At 41.6% G+C, this 24,423-nt stretch overlaps 1 protein-coding gene across 3 annotated transcripts in view; it reads right to left on the bottom strand.

Annotated features, from left to right (window-relative positions):
- Positions 1 to 782: 782 nt before the first annotated feature.
- Positions 783 to 24,423, bottom strand: part of BCAR3 (BCAR3 adaptor protein, NSP family member) — an 87,731-nt gene continuing 64,090 nt past the window's right edge. For all 3 annotated transcript variants that reach the window (XM_087930218.1, XM_087930219.1, XM_026700364.2), the window contains 8 exons: positions 23,597 to 24,039; positions 21,869 to 21,969; positions 16,853 to 17,463; positions 8,630 to 8,745; positions 5,143 to 5,314; positions 4,651 to 4,762; positions 2,646 to 2,858; positions 783 to 1,670 (listed from right to left, as the gene is read on the bottom strand). In XM_087930218.1, coding sequence (XP_087786344.1) covers positions 1,483 to 1,670; positions 2,646 to 2,858; positions 4,651 to 4,762; positions 5,143 to 5,314; positions 8,630 to 8,745; positions 16,853 to 17,463; positions 21,869 to 21,969; positions 23,597 to 24,039 — 1,956 coding nt within the window. In that variant the 3' untranslated portion in view covers positions 783 to 1,482. The remainder of the gene's footprint in view (positions 1,671 to 2,645; positions 2,859 to 4,650; positions 4,763 to 5,142; positions 5,315 to 8,629; positions 8,746 to 16,852; positions 17,464 to 21,868; positions 21,970 to 23,596; positions 24,040 to 24,423) is intronic.

Here is a 24,423-nt window from a genome sequence, read left to right as displayed (position 1 = left end):
CGTTTAAAGTAACTTCATAGAAAACACAATTGATAAGCAATATGGATAAATGCCATCAAGAGGCTTCAATTTTACAGGTCCACAGTTCAAAATATTGTTGATGTTGGAAAAAGTCATAGACAATGGAAAGCATTGAAAAGGGTTGAATTTGTAATGTGACTATAGTAAGTGAGTGAATAGAACATAAAATTGACTGTAAATATTGGACACTCTGAAAACTATGTCCAACAGAGTTGTTTATGGAAAGTTCCGGCCTTCCTCTCATCAGCAAATACATGCTAGTCATTGCTGCCTACTATTTCACACAACCAGAAATGCCCATCCATAGAAAAGCTTTCACTCTTTTCCAAGACTGTACCCCATGCTGTCCCTTCAGTTTTGGATGGCAAACATAAAAATGGCCAATCTATATATGTGTGCACATACACACACCACACAGATTTGCCCATACTTTTTGATCTGCTTTTACGATTCACAATTCTGGTGTTTTAATACTGTTGTTTTAACTGCTTTTAATTGCAGTTGTGTTTACAATAGGCTACCCTAAGCTATTACGGGAATAGGCGACTTATGTTTGAGAGGAAGTAAATTTTATCAATGCCATTCCAAAGTTAAGAAGCAATATGGCAGCAGCAAAAAAGGGAAGCACAGAATCTTGCTACCACCTTAAACAGTGTGAAAGTGGACATTGATATAGTTGATGTGTTGAGTCCCCAAACAAGTCATTTTGTGTTTCATTGACAATATAACCAGGCATAAAAAATAAAATAAGGCATAAAATATTTCAAGTGTTACTCTTTAATTCACAGCTATTATAAAAAATTTCCATATCTATTTAAGGGATATCATACAACTGATACCTCCTAAAGAGCCATTTCTGTAACTTTATGTTTACAAAACAGACTGTTAATAACATTATTGGATATAAGTCCTAAAATTGCTTTTTTAGAGTGGACTGGAGGTGTCCATGAAAGGTAACAATCATAAGAAATAAATAATCCTTTATAAATCAAATCATTATTAGCAACTTATAAATAAATGTACATAAATACAGTTTACAAATTCTGCTTGATGTCAGAGGAACTTTACAAAAACCTTTTGACTGTATAACCATGTCTTCCACACCCCATCTAGAGTTATGGCAGTTCCTTCGGAATAAGAATAATAATCCATGAAGCAGTGTCCTGCTTCTCAATTGGGTATAGATGCTGTGTTTGCTATATGGTTTCTGATTGGCTTGAAACTTGTTTTTTTGGGGGGGAGGGATTGGGGAATTAACGGTTTTTTTTTTTAATCATACTAGCAGCATAGAAGGGAGTTGGCAGGCAGCAAATATTCCCAAGGAAGTATTTTGTTTTAAAGGGTTTGGGGGGGCAGTCTTTGCCCCAGGGAAATGAGAAATAAGCAACATAAACTACAGCTTTCCTTTTAAAAAGTGTTTTCTTGGTAAGTATAGCAATTTCTTTTTTAGCTGAGAATCCATCAGGCATTTCTTTGTTCAATCTGTTTGGTAAGAAGAGGTTCTAGTTTTCGGGAAAGTGCAGTTAAAATTTGATTGAATTTTTCATATCTTTCATTTTGGTTGACCTGTGCTCCTTTGCTGCCCCAGAGCAATCTCATCTGAAATTCTGTTTTGAAGATTTCGTTCATTGCGTCATCTGGCTGAAAACCTGGTGAAGAAAATGGAAATGTACAAATGTTAATATAAAATACAGTCTTTGGTACCAAGTGCTGCATGTGTTTAAGCCAGCTGCATGTCACTTTGACTGCAGCCGATGATTTGAGGTTGCTGTAGGTTCTCCCTGGAGAAAACAGGACAATACAATGGGCAAAGTACCGTAGTTGATCTAAATTGGGGTTTCCCAACCTTTTCTATACCCTGCACCCTAGAACGCTTCTGATATATTCTTGCACCTCTTACAAAAATAAATAATTTTGAAACTTCTAAACCCAAATTTTTGCACCCCCTGGAATATTATCTCGCCACACCCAGGGGGTACGAGCACCCCAGTAGGAAACCCCTGATCTAAATCATCTGCCAATTGCAAAAAAAAATTCCCTCCACGTTGAATGAATACGGCATTTGAAACATACAGAGAATATGTACAACAAATAATGGCTACACAGCAGTATTTCTTCATTTTGGCAGCTCGAAGATGTGTGGACTTCCAACTCCCCCAGTTCCCCAGCCATCTTGTTGATTTTCCTACATGGCTAAATTTTTGCCTCCGATGACAAAATGAACAACCAAACTAAACCCCAGCTTTACTGTTTTTAAAAAATAAAACATTCCAACCCATTTTTAGCATCTTAGAAACAGCTTTCCTCCAAAGTCTCTAGGAATACGTTCTAAAGTTGCTAAATGAGTCATGCAAAGTCCCTAGAAAGGCCACATATTTCCTCATAAGCAACATTGAAAGTCAGTCCAATCCCAGCTCTTCCTGTTTACAGTTCAGGGAATGAGAAGGGACATGGGGTCAACTCAGGTAAAGCTGCCTTTAAATTACCAGAAACACAATAATCTGTCGGGCACATAAATAAGGGTGGAAGCAGTGGGCTTGATTCTACTTGTGTCTCTTTTTATGAGCTTAACTATTAAAAACTTTAGAGCCATACCAAGAGGTCTTATTCTTTTTTTCCCCTACCTGTAAGGATCCTTTCTGCATTTGCACTATACTGTTCAGCATTTTGTGCTATGAAACGAGCTGTTGCCAAATGTTTAAGCATGATATCACAGCTTTGGTCAGTGTTTTCCCACACATCCATTCCCTCAAAGACCACCGTCTGACGTTCTAGCAGGGTAACCAGAGGCATCAGCAACGGCACAGTGACGACGTTTTGTGACACGCAAGTGATCTCTGAAAAAGGAAGAAAAGAAAAGGCACCTCAAGTTAGCACTATGACTATGACGAATTGATCTACAACTAGACCAGGGCTGTCAAATTCCCGGCTCGCGGAGCAGAAGTGTCACATGCTGGCCACGCCCAGTTTAGCAAAGGAGGGGAGGAAGTCCTGATATGTCACGGGACATCACTGACGATGGGAGTTTGACACCCCTGAACTAGACTATAGCCTGCAACTTTAGATACCAAGCGAAGATTCCTGTAGGTGTTTCAATGCAGTATGGTAACACGGCCCTCTGTAACTACAGGCAGGTCTCAACAACTGTTCATTTAATGATGGTTCGAAGTTGTGATGGCCTTGGGAAAAAATGACCCATCCTCAAAATTACAACCACTGCACTGTGCCCCCCATGGTCATGTGATTGCAATTCAAGTGCTTGGCAACCAGTTTGATTTACGATGGTTGCAGCATCTCTTGGCCGCATGATCCCAACCCACAACCTTCCTGACCAGTTTTCTGAAGAGCAAAGCCAATTGGGGAAGATGGATTGACTTAACAATCGTATAATTCACTGGAGTGATTCACTTAATGATGGTGGTAATAAAAATGAGTCAAGTTACATGGATGACTCACTTAACGATTCACTGCTTAGCAATCAAAGTTCCAGTTCTAATTGTGGTCATAAGTCAAGGACTACCTCTACAATGTTTGGCTAGGTAGGTCTAATTTCTGGGCCTACTGCTGGTCTGTAAAGGCATAGCTGGTTTAGGATCGGAAATTCTCCATGTCTGTCCAGCACTTCAGTCATCAGAGAACTCATTCTGAGAGCTCCTACCAAATGAAGTTAGTTGTTGGCATTAAGAGTATCTTCTCAGTTTCCGTATACACTTAAGGAATTGCCTATTAATATATAATTGTTTTAAGTGCTTGCATTATATATATTACATATACTTTATTATATTTATATGTGCTATTTCTAGTGAGTATACCTTCAAATACATACAACATTCATGCTTTAAAGTACCTTTATTGGGTTCCTCCCTGATTTTAGCATTTTAAATAGTTTTGCAGAAAACATCTATTTGGATTAGAAATGTAAATACATACATACATTACACATCTAAGTATCCCAATAAGCAGTGTGAATCAAGTATAGAGACAGATATTGTTCCCTTTTTAATTCAGTTTTCTTTTCATAAAACCCCCTTAACTTTGGCAAGAAAACTGATCATTTTTCATTGGAGCTGCAGGAACTTCATTATGCAACTAATTCTTATGACAAAACAGGAGGCCTAGGATAATTACAGGTAGTCCTCAACTTAGGACTACAATTGAGCCCAACCTTTCTGTTGTTAAGTGAATTTTGCCCCATTTTACAACCTTTCTTGCCACAGTTGTTAAGTTGTTAAGAAATTTGAATCCCACCCCCACCTGGTCATAAGTCATTTTTTTCAGCACTGTTATAACTTTGAATGGTCACTAAATGAACTGATGTGAAGCTATCTCTATTTTGGAGTGTTTTTTTAAAAAAAATCCACAGAAAGTCCATCATCGGTGGCTTTTTTTCAGAGAACCTACATGTGAGCAGTTGAACATGTATTCTTTGGCTGCAGGATCTCTAAATAACAAAAGCAAAGCAGGATGTAATTAAGTCCAATAAATTCTGCCCATTTGCTGTCCTTGAATAGGATATGACTTTTTAAATCCACTTTCCATTAAGGGAACAATGGATGTGCCCTTAAAGCTTAATTGGAGTCCCTCAGCAACAATGAATAATGTTATGCAACTAGATATCCACACACTCACCTTTTCCTTCATGTAAGAGTTTGCTGAAAGGTTTCAGCTGTTTCTCGTACATGATGGCAGTTTGTGTATAACAGTGCCTCAGACTGGTCCACGTTTGCTCCAACCGCACGATCTACAGAGGGCAAAAAAGGGAAGCTCTGAAGCATGTTTTCCTGCTATGTGTTACAATATTATCTCACTGAACATAGCCCAGTGGAAGTTTTTTACAGCCCGCCATCCCCTCAACTAGGATGGCTTTTTGCTTATGATTTCGGGTGGGCTTTTCCCAGGCAGTCGTTCTACAACCCTGTAGAGGAGTGTGAAAAATCTCCTGCTGATTCCCTTAAATCAGCAGTTCATTTCAATAAATATTTAGCTGCCAGCTGGGAGTAGTGAACAGGGAGATCTGCAGAGGCAGATCTAATGGACTTTGGCAACAGGTGATTTTGTTTGCATACTGTTGGCCTTTCGAGAAATACTCATTATCCTGAGTATCCGTGTATAAGATTTTACCTGAGGCATTTCCAGAGCTTTCATTATAGCTGAGAAGGCATACAGATCCCCCATGGAGTCTTTTAGTTCGACTGCAACTTGGATAATCCTGTTTAATGTTGCAACACGCTCTTCTAAATTACCCGTGCAGCCAAGAATATCCACTGCAATTCCTATTGCCATCGTAGTATGCCTAGAGAAAACAAATCGGGTGTTGTCAGGGCTACCAAAAGATGCTATGCTCCATGTGAATTCAAGCATTTTGATGAGAAGAACTAAAACCAATCGGCACAGAGAATTGCACGCCTGCCGATTCTAGGATTGTTGAATGTTTTTAAAAAAAGTATTTTCAATTGATTGAAAATTGAGCGTTGACTATTGACCTGTGATTTATACAGTTATGACAAACAGTATTCTTCCTCTGCTTCAGGTATCATAGTAGACTCAAACAATCTATTGGTGCACCTTTGTAAATATTTGCAATATATTAAAATAATGAACTTCATTTAAATTCAATTCCCTTTAAAATCCAAATCACTGTTGACTTGAGTTTAGATCAGGGGTCCCCAAACTTGGCAACTTTAAGACTTGCAGACTTCAACTCCCAGAATTCTCCAGCCAGCTCTGGGAGTTGAAATCCACAAGTCTTAAAGTTGCAAATTTGGAAACCTTTGCCTTAGATCCTTTGATTTCATGATTACGTTCCTGTAGTTTTCTGGGCAACAATGTGAAATTGATTTACCACTCTCTTCTCCTGAACTTCCTAGCTAGCATTTGTGGTCTTTTCTTCTGATTTCCTATCCAAGTATTAGCGAATCCTCCCCTCTGCTTCGCTTTTTGAGATCAGCCGAGATTGGGTAAGTGCTGCCACCTAGCTGGACACATCACTCTATGGGGACCCACAGAAATCAATGCAAATTAGTCTTCATTGCCTTATAACCAATACGAACCCCATTCAGGGGTGTCAAACTCCATTTCATTGAGGGCCGCATCAGCGTTGTGTTTGATCTCAGGGGCTGGGCTGGGCATGGCCAGCTTGACGTCAGGTGTATCGGGGGCGTCTGTGACGGCCCAAATGCTCTGTCAGCGAAAACGGGCTCCCAAGCTGCATTTTCGGCTGTGACCGCTTCCTGCAACCCTCTGCCAGCGAAAATGGAGCTTGGGAAGGCCGCCTGCAGCCCTCATATGGTCTGTTTTTTCAGGTACGAAGGCCTCCTGCAACCCTCTGCCAAGCAAAAACTGAGCTCAGGAGGGCCACGTTTTCACTGGCAGAGGCACCGCAAGCTGGTCCTTCACTGTTTCCAGGTTGGCCCCATGGGCTAGATCTAAGCCACTCCGTGGGCCAGATGCGGGCCTTGAGTTTGACACCCCTGCCATAAATCTATGGCAGCTATGAATAAACATGGATCTAAGATAACTCTTAAAATTTTCCTGTGCAATTTCCCAGCATATATTTTAATAAGATTTGAATAAATGAATGTAACTGATTAAATTCTGCAATGAAACAATATCACCTCAGAAAAAGGAGGGGTTAGACCTCAAGGTGAAAAGCAGCATCAGTTCAACCTTTCCTGGCCAACGCAAAAGCATCCATAAGCCTTTCCTTCCCCCACGGTGGTGCTTCCACAGTGGGGCAGAGAATGAGGGGGAGAATTTTGTGGTTCATGTCTTAACTGTTTAGAAAATTAGAGGCTTTAAAGCCAAAGGCTCCAAAATCCTTCTGGCCTTCTGTTATGCTTTAGGTAAATATGAGAACAGTTCCGAAGCAGAACTTCAACAGTTCTCCGCCACTGAGCGCAAAGAGGAATTTTTGTTATCTTTTTTTATTCTTGAAGGAAGTGAAAGAGGCTCCAATCTCACCCTTCCATTCTGCTGCTTGCTTGCTGGCATATAGTGGTTTCTTTAGAGTCTCTCAGAAAATAGCCATGGATTTTCACCATATTGGGTGATTAGCATGAGACACCCATATATCAACCTGGTGCTGCAGTGCTCCAACATTGTACAGTTAGTGCCTTTCTGATGACCTGGGAAAGGCTGAGTGTTGTTATCTTGGCATCTATGGAAGCCCTGACCCCACCCCTAGTGAACAAAATCCCCTAAATATGCCAGTTTCTGTATTTCCAGGATGAAGAACAACCTTGAGGGATGCAGCCTTCGTCCTAGGGAAGACCTTGTCCTTTAAACAATCTCTAGCAAAAGCATCCATAAGCTCCATCTCATAAGTGTTGCTACACTTCTAAACATGAAAAGACAGTAATGCAACTGGTCCAAGGTGTCTCAAGGTGAGTTCACTTCTGGCACAGCAAGAATAACTGCACGTAGTCCTCAACTTACATCCATACCTGAGCCCAAAATTTATGTTGCTAACTGAGAAATCTGTTAAGTGAGTTCTGCTCCATTTTACGACTTTGCTTGCCGTATTTGTCAAGTAAATCACTGTTAAATTAGGAACATGGTTGTTAAGTGAATCTGATTTCCCCACTGACTTTGCTTGTCAGAAGGTCGCAAAATGGGATCTCATGACCCCGGGACATTGCAACTGTCATAAACGAGAGTCAGTTGTCACGCATCTGAATATAAATCACATGAGCATGGGGATGCTGTAATGGTCGTTACGCATGAAAAATGGCCGTAAGTCCCCTTTTTCAGTGCGATTGTAACGTTGAACGGTCACTAAGCAAACTGTTGTAAGTCAAGGACTACCTTGCTGGAAGCAGGAAACCGTGGCAACTTGGCTAAAGCCTCCAAACTTGCAGCATTTTACTTTTAATTTCAAAGATTGGCTGCAATCCTTGGGCTTTTCAAAACAGTCTATTTCTTGATCTGCAGGATTACGTAAGAGATCTGTACAATACAAGCTATTAGACCTCAGGTCTTGATATGCAAACTTTCTCATATATTTTTTTTACTGCTTAACAAGCGTAAAATTTTTAAATGTTGTGCCTTTAGGTAAGCGTTGACTCCTGGTGGCTGCCTGGCCTTGTCTCTGCAATTTTCTTGGCAAGATTTCAGAAGGGGTTTGTCCTTTCCTTCTTCTCCCTAGGCTGAAAGACACTGACTGGTCCTACTTCACCCAGCTGGCTTTGTGCCTAAGGGAGGACTAGAACTCACAGCCTCCCAGTTTCTAACCTCATGCCTTTAACCGCTACCCTAAACTGGCTCTCTTAACAAGTGTATTTGTAATTAAATGTCCCAATGGAAGGGTGGCTTTTATGTTATCAAGACCCCATTTAAAATCCTTACATATATCTGGGCATCATCAGGTCCCCTTCATTCCCAAACTCCAAAGTCCCGATAGACTTTGCGTGCCCCGATAGGATGCATGGGCAGTTTCAGTGTTCAGTTAAGGTTACTTGGGCATTAAGGAACCTGCTCTGACTCTACTCAGAAACATGGGGAGGGTCTACCCACCTGGGAACTGCCCACTTGGCTGGTTTTGTGATTGTGGACCTCGAAGAAAGCCCAGAAAAACCTCCTTTGAGAGAGAAACGCAACGGCGGTGGCTCACCTTTCAATTAGATCCAGGCGCAGTTGGTGTCCGTAGGGTAAGGTAATCAGTTCCAAGCCTGATTTCACTCCCATGATCCTCCTCGTCTCTTCAGAGACTTCGAGTATCCTAGCAACCTGACACAGGCAAATGTGCAAACAAAAGAAAGCCGAGTGAAATCAAGGCGGCCCGGACATTAACCCGCATTGAGGGGAAGGGATCCCAGGCGCTCTGCATAGCCCAGCAAGACTTTTCTGTGAGGGGACACCCCCCCCCCCCCCACACACACACTGTTGGAGGAAAGCCTCCAAGGTCCTTCCCAAAAGGAGTCACTATTGAGGCATCTCTTCAGCTGCAGTTTTATCCCCTCTGCTGGAAGACCTTCCTAAGCATTTCAACGGCTCCCTTTGCCGCTTTCTGTACGATGTAGAATTTTAAAAAGGACATGAGCCTGGCAAAACCAGCTTTGGTCCTAGTCAGCCTTCGCTTCTTGGCTCCTGCTTCCCACCCCTCCACTCCCCCACAGTCCACCCCACCCCCTCACTGACAGTAACAGCAAGTCTACTCCAGGGTTGAAACAGTGAAACTTTTAGGAAAAGCACACAAACATTCTGAATGGGAGAGAAGGAAGACAAGCGAAGACAATGGGTGTATTTCAAGCAGCGTCTTCTTCACAGACAGAAGTGACATCATTATCGAACAGTTTGAATTGGTTTCCGGGGGCCAGGGATGTTGGCGGTGTGCGTGTGAAGGATCAGATGATGGAATGTATGTACAGATCAGGCCCCGGGGATCAGAGGAAGGGTCACGTGTGGAGATAGGGCCCCAGGTATGGATGGAATGGACATGAGAGTGAGGAATATGAATTCTGAGGAAACGTTTTCTCTTGTCTTCATTTCTTTGCCTTAAGCAGCCTTGCTCCTTCCTGTCTTCTCTCTCTCTCTACAGAACTGAGGGGGGGGTGGGTTGCTGCCTCAGACAAAGATTTAAAACTGCTTTTACTTTTCTCTGCGGAAAGAGGGGGGGGGTTGCAGGGGGTGGGGGAGGGGGAGCTACTTTGAGCTGCTCTGCAATAGGAAAGGAGTTGGAACTGTCTTTTTTTAGCAGAGGCAGAAGTTAGTACCTTAAACCACTAGCCAGGATATTAGGGACAAGAATAGCTTGCTTATAAGAATCCCCCCCCCCCAATCACCTGAAACTAGGATACTTTGCAAGATACCCACGATCTGGGGTGAAACACGGGTGATGCGACATTTAGCTATGTTGGGGGCTGAGATCCAAATAACCAATCACTATTATCTGTTATGCATGCATTATTAGGGGAAGGGCAAAGGGCTGAATGCGATCACCCCTTGACTATAAAAATTGCTGGAAGATTGTAATTGGGGCCCTTGGTTAGCTTTTGAGCCAGGGTCCTCATATCTTGGTATCAAAATAAAAGCGTAATTTTGTATCAAACCTTGTGTCCGGTGACTTATCTCGGCTTTGACACCAAGCAAGAAGCCCAATTCTGGGGGCAACACGTGCATGTGAAAAAGTGAAAGTCCCCCTCTTTTTTAATGCTTGTCAACATTGTGCTCACAAAAAGACAGATCAGACTACAACCTATTTTGAATTGGAGAGAGGCTTGTCTGAGATGTTCTCTCAAGTTAAGTTTCTTGGCCCAGGCTTAAGCCCTGTTTATCTGACCCATTGCCTTGATAATAGTTCTTCCTCCTGTCTTCAAAGCCATCCCCTCTGCCCTCCACACACAAACACAAAGGGGGGTAGAGCTTTGATCACACAAGCTCAACCCACATCTTGACACTTCCTGCAGGTACCTCAAGTATGAGCTGGGATTTGTCAACCCTGCATTATCAGGCATAAATGCACCTTTAACCTTCTTGCTTGCTCCTGCCAGAGGCCTATGGTCCAGCTCCCCTGCCCATCACCTTTTCTACCCAATGACCTATTGAACTCAACAGCTGTGTCCTCCCCACTTCCCATACGTTGATACTTAAGGAGACAGCTTTTCCCTCCATCACTTAGGGGTGAACACTCCCCCCTCCCCAAATAATCATTCTGTTATCACTAGTATGCTCAACTGGGTCAATGCTTCAGGAAGGAAAAAGAATAGTTTGTTGTAGAAACCCCAAAACTAGCGTTTAAATAAGCTAATGAATTAATTCCTGGGGTGGTGGTGGTTAAATTTGACTCCAAACTGACAGAAGGCATGCACAAGTTAAACTAATTGCAGGCAATCTCAGTTGTGACATGTGAATCATCTACACCCAATCAATTGATCTTTTTCCCTTAGCTCAGTCTTCCAAGAAAAAGTGTTGGAGAGAAAGAGTAGCAGATAACAGTAAGCGTCCCCATTACAAAACTCACTGCCAAGACCTGGGGTTACAGAACATATACCCAAATATTGATATGTACTACTGAGGGATTGGTTGTTGCTCCTCTGGTTCACTAGTGTTTTAGAGCCTGGGTGTCCTTCTGCTCCCAGCAGCTCTTCTGAGAAAAGCAATGAATGATAGGAGGAAATATGTATAAAGGTAGCAAGATGAACTTGATGGTAATATGCCAAGGCAACAACAGCTAAATCATTTTAAACCCAGAACATTCACATAACATTTGGAAGGAGCTCACATAGACATTTTCCCAATTCACTGACCTATAAGGAAGAGGTGGAGGAGAGAGAGGGAGAAGGAAGAGGCAATATAATAGCTCAACCAGGCCTGCAAAATTCTGTTATTATGGCCAATCTCAATAAAAGGAGTCTGAACATTCTGTGCAGTTGTTTCCACAGTCTGGTTTACCTAGTGCAGCTGACAAAATGCTGCCTTTGGGATATGAGAAAATTACAATTTAAAACACTCTGGACAATTGCTCACCATCTATTTCCTAATCGAAAAGCGCTCTCTGCCAATCATTACAAAAATGCTAAATTTAAAGCATGCAATGGAGCGAAGGATACCTTCTTGGAATGCATGCTTTTAAAACTTTTATAGTTTTGAGCATCAACTGCCTGGAGGTTGGGGGGAAGAGGGGGAAGATGATGGAAAAAGAGAGATTATAAAACAAAAAAGGTCATCCAGAGCTCAGTAAAATTCAGTTAATGAGGCCCAGTAATTCTAGACTAAAAGTTTCATTTCACGTTTGCCCCAAGAGCAGCTTGCCTCAAGTTCCAGACCTGTGATTATCATATTGGATCTGCTCTCTTGAGCCATCAACTCTTCCAGTCTTGTGGGCTTCAATTAATTCTTTCCCAATCAGTTTTTAGCTTCTTCATTTAAAATCTTCCCTATCTGCATCTGTAATATTATTGTTTTATCTCTTCATTTGGATATGTATAATTATGCAACATATGAGAGAATAAAAATCTTTTACAAGTTGATTAACTTTTCTTAAGCTTTCTTCTGATGTTTTCCTTCGGAACTTCTGCCCTTTTTCCCCCCATTTATCATTCTCTGATTGTCCTCAAGGTGGTCTCTTGACTGCCCTTCAACCCCCTTCATCTGAATTATACATAATCCAATGATGCAATGCACTATCCTCCTGTTCAAAAATGTCGCTCTCCATTTACAAGCATTTTCCGGGCCTGAATGGAATATTTTCACTAAAATATACTGGTAGGTAAATGCGTGTAAATGATGGGATGCCTAAAAGAGGGCACCAACTTGAAGATTCACTAATAGGGGCTTAACATCCTTGAACCAATCTTGTCCCAGAGGTGTATGTGTCTCACAACTGTCAGAATGACCTAGGAAACAGTCTCAGGTCATAGATAAAACAAGCCTTCTTTTCTCCTTAGCTTTGCTGACTGGAGATAATGGCAATTGCAATTCAAGACTTATGGAGGACACCAGCTTGAGAAAGCTGTTCTCAAGGCACATGTTGCAGGAGTTTTCCGAAATTAAGCCCATCTGGATGGCATCAATACTTCCATGGGATACCACTGCGGTGCTCTATTTACACTGACACTTGCATTGTGGCAGGAGGGATACAAATTGAACAATTAACCAATTGGATGATTACACAAATGTATTCTATGGTGGAAGAAAAGCAGAGGTCAGGCAAAGCTTATAAAGATCAAACGGAAAGGTTAATTATTCAGGAGAAGAATATCAATTAACTTATGTCAGAATTCACTTAAGAGAAAACAGCAAAATACATTTACTGCATTGCTAAATGCAAGGAGAAAGCAGGGAGTAAGCATCAACAGATGTGCTTTAAAGATGTTTATTAATGCAAAGTGAATCAGATAACTCCTGTTTGGGTCAAGCACACTCATTTCTCCCTAAAATACTGGTTTCAACACTGACAAAGAATCCAGCACACCAAAACACACTGGATCCTTGAAAATCCAGTTGTTTTTTTTAAATAGTTAGCTTTCTGGATTTCTTTAGTCTGCCGTCTCTCAGACTTCCTACATCTTGTCACATGTTGTCACCCCAACTACAATAAAGGTGGTTGTGTTTTGACTTTAATTCTGGATTGGTTTCCAATTTCCCTTTTGCAAACTTAAAGGCTCTTTCAATTCCCCAGAGAAAGGAACGGTGCTTTTTTTTTAGAAGATAATGATTTTCCCTGATTATTTTTGCTTTTTAAGCCTACCCTGTCTATGAGCTGTGCTTGAGAATCTTCAAGTGATGATATTGTAACAGTTATATTGAGGCTTTATATTGTACTTTCATTTTTGATCTTTTTTATGCTTATCTGAATCTGGGGAGGCTAGAAATACTGCCAAATCAAAATAGTTAATCAGTATGGCATTCATTACAAAATTGATTCTTTTAGTTTCCCGTAAGGCTTTTCCCACAAGCATTGGGAGAAGATTAGGTGGCACGTTAACACGGACTGATGCCATGTCACCCTTATTTTTAAAGTTTTATGTTTTAACTGGTTGTGTTTTTTTAATAGCTTTAAATTTAAAATGATTTTTGATGTCTTTTAATCTTCGATTGGAGCCTCCCAGATTTGGCTGAAAGATCGGTGGCTATAAAAAAGGTTTTAAATAAGCAAATAAGACTGACATTGTTGACAAACAACAACGTAATTGTGTGTGCACGCTTTTCTTTATAAATGTTTCTCTAAAACGTATATATAAGAATCAGAAGCCATCAATGTATTTTGGAGATCCTATGCATGATTGTCACTGGGGGATTCACTCCCAATAAATGCCTTTGAAGGAAAGAAAAGCATTTAGGCATTCCACCCACAATCCTAATGACAGTCATATATTGAAGCATTAGCTTAATAGGCAGCATCAACCTCATTAGGGACCTAACCCTCCCTTGGCTGCAGGTGGGTTGCACTAGATGTCATTAGTGATATTATTCCCGCCTTCCTTAATAATGGATCCAGTGGGCTATTGTGTTTAACTGATCTCATTGAGAGCCCCTCCTGGGACCATGACAAACACGATGTCAGGAAACAGACGATTCCTCTCCACTCAATTTAAGTGGCCCGTATATATAGATTGAAGTCTCCAAATGGAGTGCTCTAAATGATGAGGAAGAGAACACAAGAAGGTCTTTTCAAGCCTGAGTGCACAGGATCACAGCTGAGGCCAACATGATTTCGACAATCCAGACAGACGGCTGCTTTTAATAAGTCTCTAATACTTTTAGGGAAAGGAGGTTAGAAGAGGGCTACTAAAGGCAATGACATCAAGAAGCGTGATCTTTCCAGGAAACTGGGTGAAAGTAATGCCGGTTGACATTTAGGAGATTCTCTGACAGAGATTCAAAGGAATGTCATTATCATCAAAAGGTAGCGTGGAAGACACATCACTGCAACAAGGACTATATTTAATTCCCTGCCTTCCTTGACTCAGTTATTCTAGATACTTTGGGGTAGCCTTTCCCAGGCTGAGTTGGATTATAGCTTCCAAAATGTCCAGCCAGCACATGCAATTTTCATTGACTACATAGAATTCTGAGAGCTGTAATTGAACGCGTTTGGAGGGCGCCAGGTTAGAGAAGGCTGCTCAGCGTGTTTTCCAACCAAGTCTCCAAGACCGATTTCCCCCTCATTTGGGGGAATCGGTGTTAGGGGTGGGATTCTACCGGTTTGGGCGAACTGGATGTATTTCAACTGACCAGCTGGCCCTGCTGACCCTGCCCTGCCCAGGAATCTCAATGTGTCCCATTTTCAATGGAGGTAAGTGCAGGGTCTGCGCAGAGGCTCTGGGAGGGAGAAAAATGGGTCTTTCAGAAATCCAGAAACTGGCCTGTTTCCCACTTCCAGAGGGCCTCTAGAGCCCAGAGGAGGCCATTTTTGTTCTCCCAGAGGCCCGGGGGAAGCCTCCGGACCTTTGGGAAGGTGAAAAATGGCCCTCTCAGAAAAAGCAGAAGTCACAAAACGGGCCTGTTTCCGGTTTCCGAAGGGCCTCCAGAGCCCAGGGGAGTCTGTTTTCACCCTTCTAGAGGCCCGGGGGAAGCTTCCGGAGGCCCACCAGAAGCCAGAAACAGGGAGTTCCAGTAGGCCGTGCCCACCATGGCCACGCCCACCCAGCAACTAGGCAGCGAACCAGTTGCTGGGATTTCTGAATCCCACCCCTGATCAGCCTGGTTCTCTAGATAGGCACCATGTTGCCACAGTATTATGAGAAATTCTAGTATATTTGAAGAGCATCAGAGTGGGGAAAAACTAGAATAATCATAGCTATGAGGCTTGCTCTGTCAGCTTTGGAAATACTTCCAAATTTGATCCTGGAAATACCTATACCAGCAATTATTCTCACATTATGTCCCAGAAAATTTCAAGAAGAGATTAGCAATTTAAGCACAAATCTGATAAGACCTTTTTAGTTTCTTGCCAAGGATAAAAATTGCTCTTTGTTGATGTTCCTGCAACTTCCCCATTAATCTCTAACATGAAGAACAAAAATCCCCACCAAAATATGGAGGGTAAGAAACAGAGTGGTTGAGTTCTATGAGATATTCCAAACTGAAGGCAAGAAAAGTAATTTTTCCTAATTCCACCAAATTCCTCCAAAGGCAACCAGCTCCATATAATTAGTTCAAAAATTAGGTCCACTAGAGGGCACACTTAACGTTCCACTGGACGCTCTGGAGTTCTTAATTGGCTTTGAACTAAATGTATTCTGGACAAGTTATATCAAGAAACCCTGGTCAATTAGGCTTTATCAAGTAAGGAAACATTAGAATTTAGACAAGATTCTATCCCTCCTTTCAAAGAGTTCTCCCTTATCCATATGTTCTCTCCTTATCAATAGATTGCCTATTTGGCTGATTTGCAAGAGTTTCCTTTCTTTACAACATAAAGCAATTAAAAAACACAGTTTGAAGAGTATCAAATCCAGACCCCTGTTTTGAGATAGGAAGTTATGGTCTGGTTGACCCCCATCATGCTAACTCTGCTTACTGAATAAACCAAAGTTGCTTGGGCTCAGCTACAGTACTGTGAACCACAAAAAACAGTTTACAAACCACTATAGGTGGATTCATTCAACATCAGAAAACCAAACCAAACACATAACGGCTTCCTAAGGTAGTATGTTTCTAAATTAGCCTTCTGGGATAATGTCCAGAACTACTTGTTCATCTCATCCCTTTTGTGCAAGAAGAGGGCCATTTCTCAAATAACTACCAATATATTTGGGGGCAAATAATATTCCGGATTTACAATTCTTAATCCAATTGTGTCTTTGGGCATAGCCACAATTTAAATCGGGTGCAACAGAACTAATTCTCTGCTCAAAGCCTTGAGAGATATGTCCAACTTCAGCACACTGCTGCCCTCTGATGACCATTCAGGATCACCCTTCAGTTTATAATCTGACCAGCTCTACAACTTCTGCAGCTTCTGCGTAGAGACTTGATCCTTCATTCAGCACGCAAAAGCACGGTACACCACATTCTCAGAATATCCCTCCCTAGAGGAGTTTGCCTGAGGTTCCTCTTTCCATCACTTATTCTGTACATAATAAAAACTATTCACCTGGGCCTTTTCTTGCCGATTATTATTATTATTTTGGTTGGATCTATTGTTAGTGCCATTTGTGTAGGCTTGGCATTTATTTTATGTGACTCCAGAGTGAGTCATACATTGTGTTTGCATTATTAATACATAAATAAATGTATATTTAGAGTGTGTGATATTCTAAATCCAGAATACGTTTGTTTCTAGCTGTGCCTGAAACAGAATACCAGATTAACCATTGGTCTGATTTAATATAGCTGTTAAAATAACCCCCACCTTGTTTAAATTAAAAATAAAGATTTTTTTTTTTACCTTGCAGTCCATCTTCAGTATATGCTGGGCAATGACCTTTGCATTATGATTCACAAACATCTCTTTGACTCTCTTTAACATTGTGGTCTCCAGGGGCTTATTTTCTAGGGGAAGAAGTTTTGACTCAAAGTGGTTTGGCCTGAAGCCAGAGACCTTCTCAATGGCAGGTGTGACAAAGATGGGAGCCTCTTTGCTTATCTCCAACTGAGCTGTGTGGGGGTCCACAGAGCTCAGCAAAGAGTCACTGTCATCCAGGATCAAGGATGAATGTGTCCCATTGTCCTTCGTTGTCAGATGCTCTACAAAGCTGTCCGTCGGACATAAAGGTTGCTTTGTGGGCCTGTCCTCTGTGGGAAAAGCTGCATTCAGTTCACCATACAGGACATCCAAGCCTTGCAGTGGCCTCAGAAATGGCAGTTTACTGGGCTTTGGCGGAGGTCTCAAATGAAGCTGGCTGTCAGAACCCCTGAGGGCATCACTAATCTGCAACTCTGAAGCAAATCTCCGGAACACCAGGGGGCTCAGATTAGGTTCACTGCCAGTTCTAAAAGCCGGAGACTTTGTACAAGGACTGTTTTCAGTTTCCGTTCCTTGGGAAGGATATCTTGAACCTGAAAAGAAAAGGGTGGGAGAAAAAGAAGTGTGACATTGCTATTTGAGGTATCAAATTGAAGGCGACCAAAGCTTGATCAGAAAGTCAAAGGAGAGGGGGAGGAGATTCCTCAAGTCCCTTGCCAGAATACCCATAGCCATGTGTGATGACCCAGGGTGGGATACAACACAAACACAGTCACAAAAACCCAGTGAAGCCCCTTTTATTCCTTCACTTTGCTTCCAAACTTCAAATATCCTTGACGGAAGACAAAAAACTCCCAAACAGTTACAAGAAGGAGGGAAAAAGCAACACAAACCAGGCAAGATAAGGGCTGCAGGACGTCCACAGATAACAGAACACACACTGGGAAGGACGCCAAACTCAGAAAGAAATCATAAACTAGAGATAATTCCATGCTTTGTTTCCAGCGTTCATCCTTACGCATGTCCGTCCTCTTATTCAGTTGTCACAGCTGCACCCTGTGAAGAGGATCTCCTCCTGAGTATACCACATCTCTCCTTTATCCTCTCCTCCCTGCATGACCTAGGATGGAGAGGGGATGGGCCTGGTTCTTCCTCTGACTGCCCAGCCGGCCTCTGCCCTTCCTCAGCCTCCTCCACAACCTCCAGAGCCACACTTCCACTCCCTATCGGCTGTTCCTCCTCTGCCTCAGAGTCAGTCTCCACCAGGGGCATGACACCATGTTATTTCTTGAGCATTGGACCAAACCTACTCCCTCCCTGTCTACTATTCTGCCTGATTTCAGGATATGATATTATTCTGTAACAAGGTAATTTCACCGAAGTGAACAGATTCCACACCACAACTGAAGGTTGTGATAGCAGTAAGCTGCACTTTGCAGAGGTATCAAAAAGAAAGGAGGGAAACTCTAGAGAGAAGAATCCAAATACAGGTAGTCCTCAACTTACAACAGTTCACTTAATAACAGTTCAAAGTTACAATGGCACTGAAAAAAAGTGACTAATGAGTGTTCTTCATATTTACGACTGTTGAAGCATCCCCATGGGTACATGATCAAAATTCTGATGCTTGGTAACACTCATATTTATAACTGTTGCCATGTCCCAGTGTCATGTGCTCCCCTTTTAAAACCCTCTGACAAGTAGTCAATGGGGAAGACAGACTCACTTAACAACCATTTTACTAACTTAACAACTGCAGTGATTCACAGAACAACGGTGTCCAGAAAGGTCGTAAAATGGGACAAAACTTACTTAACAAATGTCTCATTTAGCAACAGAAGTCTTGTGATCATAAGTTGAAGAACCACCTATATAAAGACTTAGCGAGTGTAATGAAAGAGGGTATGATATGAAAGTCCTGACATTTATTCATAACACGGATTTTGAATAACTTGGACACATTGGAGAAAAAGGTGTGGACTAGGACTTTGAGCTTTGCTTGAGCCTTTTTATTGGGACAATACGGAAAGAGGAGAATGGGATTCTCTTAAGCTTTGGGATATGAGCTATATACTGTACTTTCTTACATAGGGGTGCCACATCTTTAATATGTTCCCCTACAGATATTTTCATTTGTGAACATAGTGAGCATGCCAGCTCCATGAGTTTTCTATTACCTCTCCACCCCGGGCCTGTAATTTCCTTGTGGAAAATGTTTCAGATCACTTGAATTTGAATGCCACATACATAAGATGCAGAGCTGAGGGACACTTGAGTGACAAATTCCATCCATCTACGTCCTCTCCCCGTCGACATCCCAGCTATACAAAGCAGCTGCGGTGGGAAATCACTCTGTGGTAAATGAGATATTACCGGCTGTACAGTCAGCAGTGAAAAATCTCCAGGCCTTAGAAAAGGAGCTGATCTATAATTGACTCTGATGGGCCAAAGAAGAAACGAGGACTTCGTGACTCACTAAGATGAAAAGAACATTTTGCTAGAAAAGGAAAGCTGAGCATATGAGGTTTTATGAATGGAATTAACTCCAGAGACTAGCCCCTGTGTCATCAGAAAAGCCAATGGCCTTTAAAATATAGGACAACACTTATAGAGTTATTAAAGTTCAGGATTTGCCAACTGGTCCACAAGCAAAGGTTCTCCTGACATAAAAGATACTTGGCTGAATTGCAATATCACCATGCAAAGTAGGAGAGACCATCAAAGCTTCTTATCCTGTTAAAGTAATATGAGGCAAATTCAGCCACTTCTACTCTTCTTTTTTCCTCAAAACTGTTTGGAGGAATGAATAAGGAAATGGGGAAACATTCAAACAAGGGAAGAGATACACCACAGATATACATCCAACGGTACCCGTGCTAGTAATAATGTTCAGGAGGAATATATCTTATTTTAACATGACAGGGTTATACTTAGATGGTAACAATTTTGTACTATGCTAAAACTAGACCTCACAAATTAAGAAAAGATTGGTCTTATTTCTCTCACTCTGAAAAAATTATTCTATAATTAGTTGTGTTTTGCATTCCTTATTTTGCTTTTGGAAGCTTGGAAATTATCAATAGGCAGTTTAGAGAATAGTTTAATCTCTCAGCTACCTCAGAGACTGGAAGAGGAATTGCTCAAAAAAACATTTTGAAGTACAAAATGCTTTCTTGAGAGAAAGGAAACCATAAAATAAAGAGGAACTGGGAACTGGGAATGAAGTTATCACTTAATTTAAGTACTGAGGCCCACAATTCCTCTTGTTTTGTCAATTTATCATATTTTGGCCCTAAGGGTCATGCTGATTCTCTGGACATGGGATACATCTGTGAGACAGATGTTTTCTGCTATAACAAGCTAACATCATTATCATTCTCTGGAGGAAGAGGAGAAGCTTGGATGAAAGACTTGGTTGCCATAGATTTTATTATTTCTTCTTTATGTTTTGGTTTTCTTTTTTTAAAGAAACCAAAACCGTACAGTCAGGTGTGTGTGTGTTAATAGTTCAATAGAATAGAATATAATTCTTTATTGGCCAAGTGTGATTGGACACACAAGGAATTTGTCTTGGTGCAAATGCTCTCAGTGTACATAAAAGAAAAGATATATTCATCAAGACTCAAGAATCTTAAGGTACAACACTTAATAATAGTCATAGGGTACAATAAGCAATCAAATCATACTAGCAAACAGTCAGTATAAATCATGAGTTTAACTCTGGGTGTTTTCGCCAATTACTACTGCCTTCCTTCACAATGGTTTTTTCAACTTCTCAATCTATCCTGCAGCTCTGAAAAATCCCACATAGCCTCCCACCTGAATACTGAGAAAGCCCTGCAGATTTTATTCTGCTAGTCATTGCTAACTATATACTAGATGCTCATCTCTATAACCGTGGGCATGAGACAGTGCTGTGCGAAGTCATGTCCATAGTTAGTGGCCAGCATGTCGTTGTGGAACACTGTTTCCTTCCCATCAAAGTGGTACCTATTCATCTACTTGTATTTGCATACTTTTGAACTTCTAGGTGAGCAGGAGCAAGGTGAAGACAAGCGCTCCCCTTGTCCTGCAATGTGTCAGCAGCATTCCAGCAACCCTCCATTCCAATCAATAACTCTGAGGCAGACATATCTCAAAGGTACCTTTATTTGATAGTAACTGGCACATCTGTGGAATCCCAAAACTGAAAGTTCAGGGCTTCCTTGCAAAAGTCAAAACTACAAATCCCCTCTTAGCCATCCCCACATCACATGGTCCAATCACCATCCGTCCTAAAGTAAGATTCCCAATTCATTATATGCCACACTCAGTGACCTTGAACCGAACAAAATATTTTTTATTTTGTCTAACTAGATATACTCCAATGAATTCCTCCCTCCCACTTTCTCAGGCTCAATTGTGTCAGTGTGGGAGCATCAAATCTCAATATGGCTTCCAAAGCTGACACAAGTTCTCTAGTCCTGGCAGTTGGCCTTCCAACCCACAAGCCCAGTGGCTTAACTGCCAAGCCATCATGCTGCCCCTGAGTACTAACCAGAGCAAATTCTGCTTAGCTATCCAAAGCAATTAAGGCTGGCTAGTTTCTGCTATCTGCTGGAGCATTGTTTATTTCATCCTTTTTAGAATGCCTCTTTAGCTCACTGTTTTTTGTGACAGTTAGGAAATTTACCTCAAATGTTATTTAGCAAATAAGCTCCTGTATAGTGCAATCCTAAAGATTTTTACCTCAAAGTACATTGGATGAGATTGCAGTCTTTATCTAAATTGCACCATTCCCATGACCCAAATAAGACACAGATAGCTAAGGACTCAAACAGGCCAAACTGTATTTATCACTAAATTAAGACTAGGAAGGTAATCTGGCTAAGATTGAGCTTCTAGTAGGATAAGGAATGGATGAAAAAAATCCATATAGGTATTTTATAGACAGAAGATATATTAACAGCATCCTACTGCCCCAACTCCATTTACCTTTTTAGAGTGGGCCAAACATACCTATTGGCAGATAACTTTCTGATTGATGAGTCTTTAAGGGGAATCGCTTCTCCGGCATGCGATCCAAACATGCTGGCTGGCTACCACTTTTTTCTTTGTTTCTGAAAGAAGGAAGCAATTGGCATAATGTAGTTCAACTCTTTGGGGAATCCATCTTCATCCCTCCGCACTTGATCTATTTTCTCTAATACCTTATTGGGTTCAAGGGAAATACAAAGTTCCAAAGAGAGAGAAATACTGTTTTTCAGAGGCCTGCAGCAAACCTGCCCGGATTGTTCAGGTGAGAGCGGGGCACGTGCAGGAAGTGGATGCTCCTCTGGGAGCAAGTAAAAAAAATTCTTACAGCTTCAAAATTTAGAAAAGTTAACAGCATTTTGGAAATCCCTGGTCTAAAAGTAACTGTTGGTCTTTCAAATGTTGGACTTTGTCTTGGCCGGTATTTCTCAATCTTGGAAATTTTAAAAAGTGTGGACTTCAACTTCCAGAATTCTCCAGCCAGTATGGCCGGCTGGAGAATTTGGGGAATTGATGTCCATACTTCTTGAAGTTCCCAAAGTTAAGAAACACTGATCTAAATGGACAAAGACAGATAAGTCTGTCTTTAATGTTTTATTTTTGTTTAACTTCTGTGCACCAGAACCAAAACAGGGTAAAGCTTTTAAGAAATCAAGCCTCCCTAAAGCTTTCATTATAAGCAGTCTTGGTGGCATTTATCAAATGTCACACAACGTACAACAAACTAATCAACTCTCTCTAAGCCCAACTGTTTGTGAACCTGTACTATTGGTTTGTTTATGGTTCACTGTGTCTCAGAAGATTAGGTTAGTCGGTGGATTAAGGCATGGTTAAATTAGCTAGGAATCAAATACTGGTATGAATGAACCCTACTGTGGTATGGTATGAATGAACCCTGAAACTGCAGAGGTTGGATCTGAATATCAAAATTGGGGTAGTAAGATCAGCTCACCCTTTCCCACAGTAACCATGTCCTTACACTCAACCTAGCCTACTTCACTGGCTTTACTTGAGAAAATGAGAAAGGAACCACACAGATTTCCACAGGAAGCAAAGAAGGATTTAAATTCACACACACACACACACACACACACACACACACCAATGAAGGTATTTCCAATTGGTCAATCTGCTTGCCTGTTTATTTAAGACAACGCAGCCAAAGAACAACAACAACAAAACAGTTCAGGAAATTTGTGGACTGGATTTCTGGACCTGCTTAAAATTATTTTAAATGGCTATAGAAATGAGACATTGGCTTGCAAATCCAGAGACGGTTTAGGAAGTGCTGAGTCTGAACCTTTTGCATAATACAAATCCCCTTTCTTGACAAGGTATTAACTCAGTCTCTCTCTCTTTCTCTCTCTCTCTCTCTCCCTCCCTCCCTCCCTCCCTCCATCCCTGTATATTGTAGTGGAGAGAAGCAAAAAGAGTCCCTTGCTTTTTTCTGCCACTTGACTGAATACAACCTTGAGATGGATTTGAAAGTGACACTGCAGGGAGCAAAGGGTTAAAGGGCTTTTTACAGCCTTCAGAGCTCTCTTCCAGCTTTCAGAGAGATGATACCTTTTGGTTCAGTTTCAGATCTTCTGCAACATGTTTGAACGAACGAAAAGGGAGTGATTTTGCAAACCAATCCATAAATGTACCCCAGCTATTCAGCATTGTAACTCACACACAACAACCCTCTCTGGTGAAACCGAGTGGCAGTACCTTAAAAGATTTCCTTTGGCTAAAGTGGACTCTCTCGCCTGTCGATTGCACACATGAAGGCTCAGTCTTTGTGGGGTTTCTACTTGCCCCTCTGGAATGCTCTCTTCTCTTGGCAGGACTGGAGACACCCCATATTTCTCCTCCAGGCATCTCAGGGGAACCATTCTGTTTATGGGCTGAAATATAATCGCTCCACTCTGCTTTGATATGGGCTTGCGATTTCCTACGTAACATCGCACCAGGCCAGGGATGGTGTCAAAGCCTTCGTCTTCAAAGTGAAACTGCGCCCGGCAGTGAGCTTCGCTGAGCCGCAAGATAGATTTATTGATCTTGAAATGCTGAGAAATGTTCTTCCACTGACAGGTAAGGACAAAATTTCCAGGACTGGAAAGAGAATCTCTAATCAAAAAGTCACCGTCTCTCTGAACAAGGCTCTCAGACACCTTTAAAAGAAAAAAAGAAAACATGCCTGATTGAAACAAGAGGAAATTATCTATGGCTAGACCCCCCTCAGTCAGTTGTTTTTCCCCTGGTATATTTTTAGTGATAGGGACGCGGTGGCTCAGTGGCTAAGACGCTGAGCTTGTCGATCAGAAAGGTCGGCAGTTCGGCGGTTCAAATCCCAAGCGCTATGTAACGGAATGAGCTCCCGTTACTTGTCCCAGCTTTTGCCAACCGAGCACTTCGAAAGCATGTAAAAATGCAAGTAGAAAAATAGGGACCACTTTGGTGGGAAGATAACAGTGTTCCATGTGCCTTCGGTGTTTAGTCATGCTGACCATGGAGACATCTTCGGACAGCGCTGGCTCTTGGGTTTTGTAACAGAG

This window comes from Pseudonaja textilis, chromosome 3 (genome assembly GCF_049901715.1).
Source record: "Pseudonaja textilis isolate UNSWEBS1 chromosome 3, rPseTex1.2, whole genome shotgun sequence".
Classification (NCBI taxonomy): Eukaryota; Metazoa; Chordata; class Lepidosauria; order Squamata; family Elapidae; genus Pseudonaja; species Pseudonaja textilis.
This window is presented reverse-complemented; position numbering and strand designations above follow the sequence as displayed.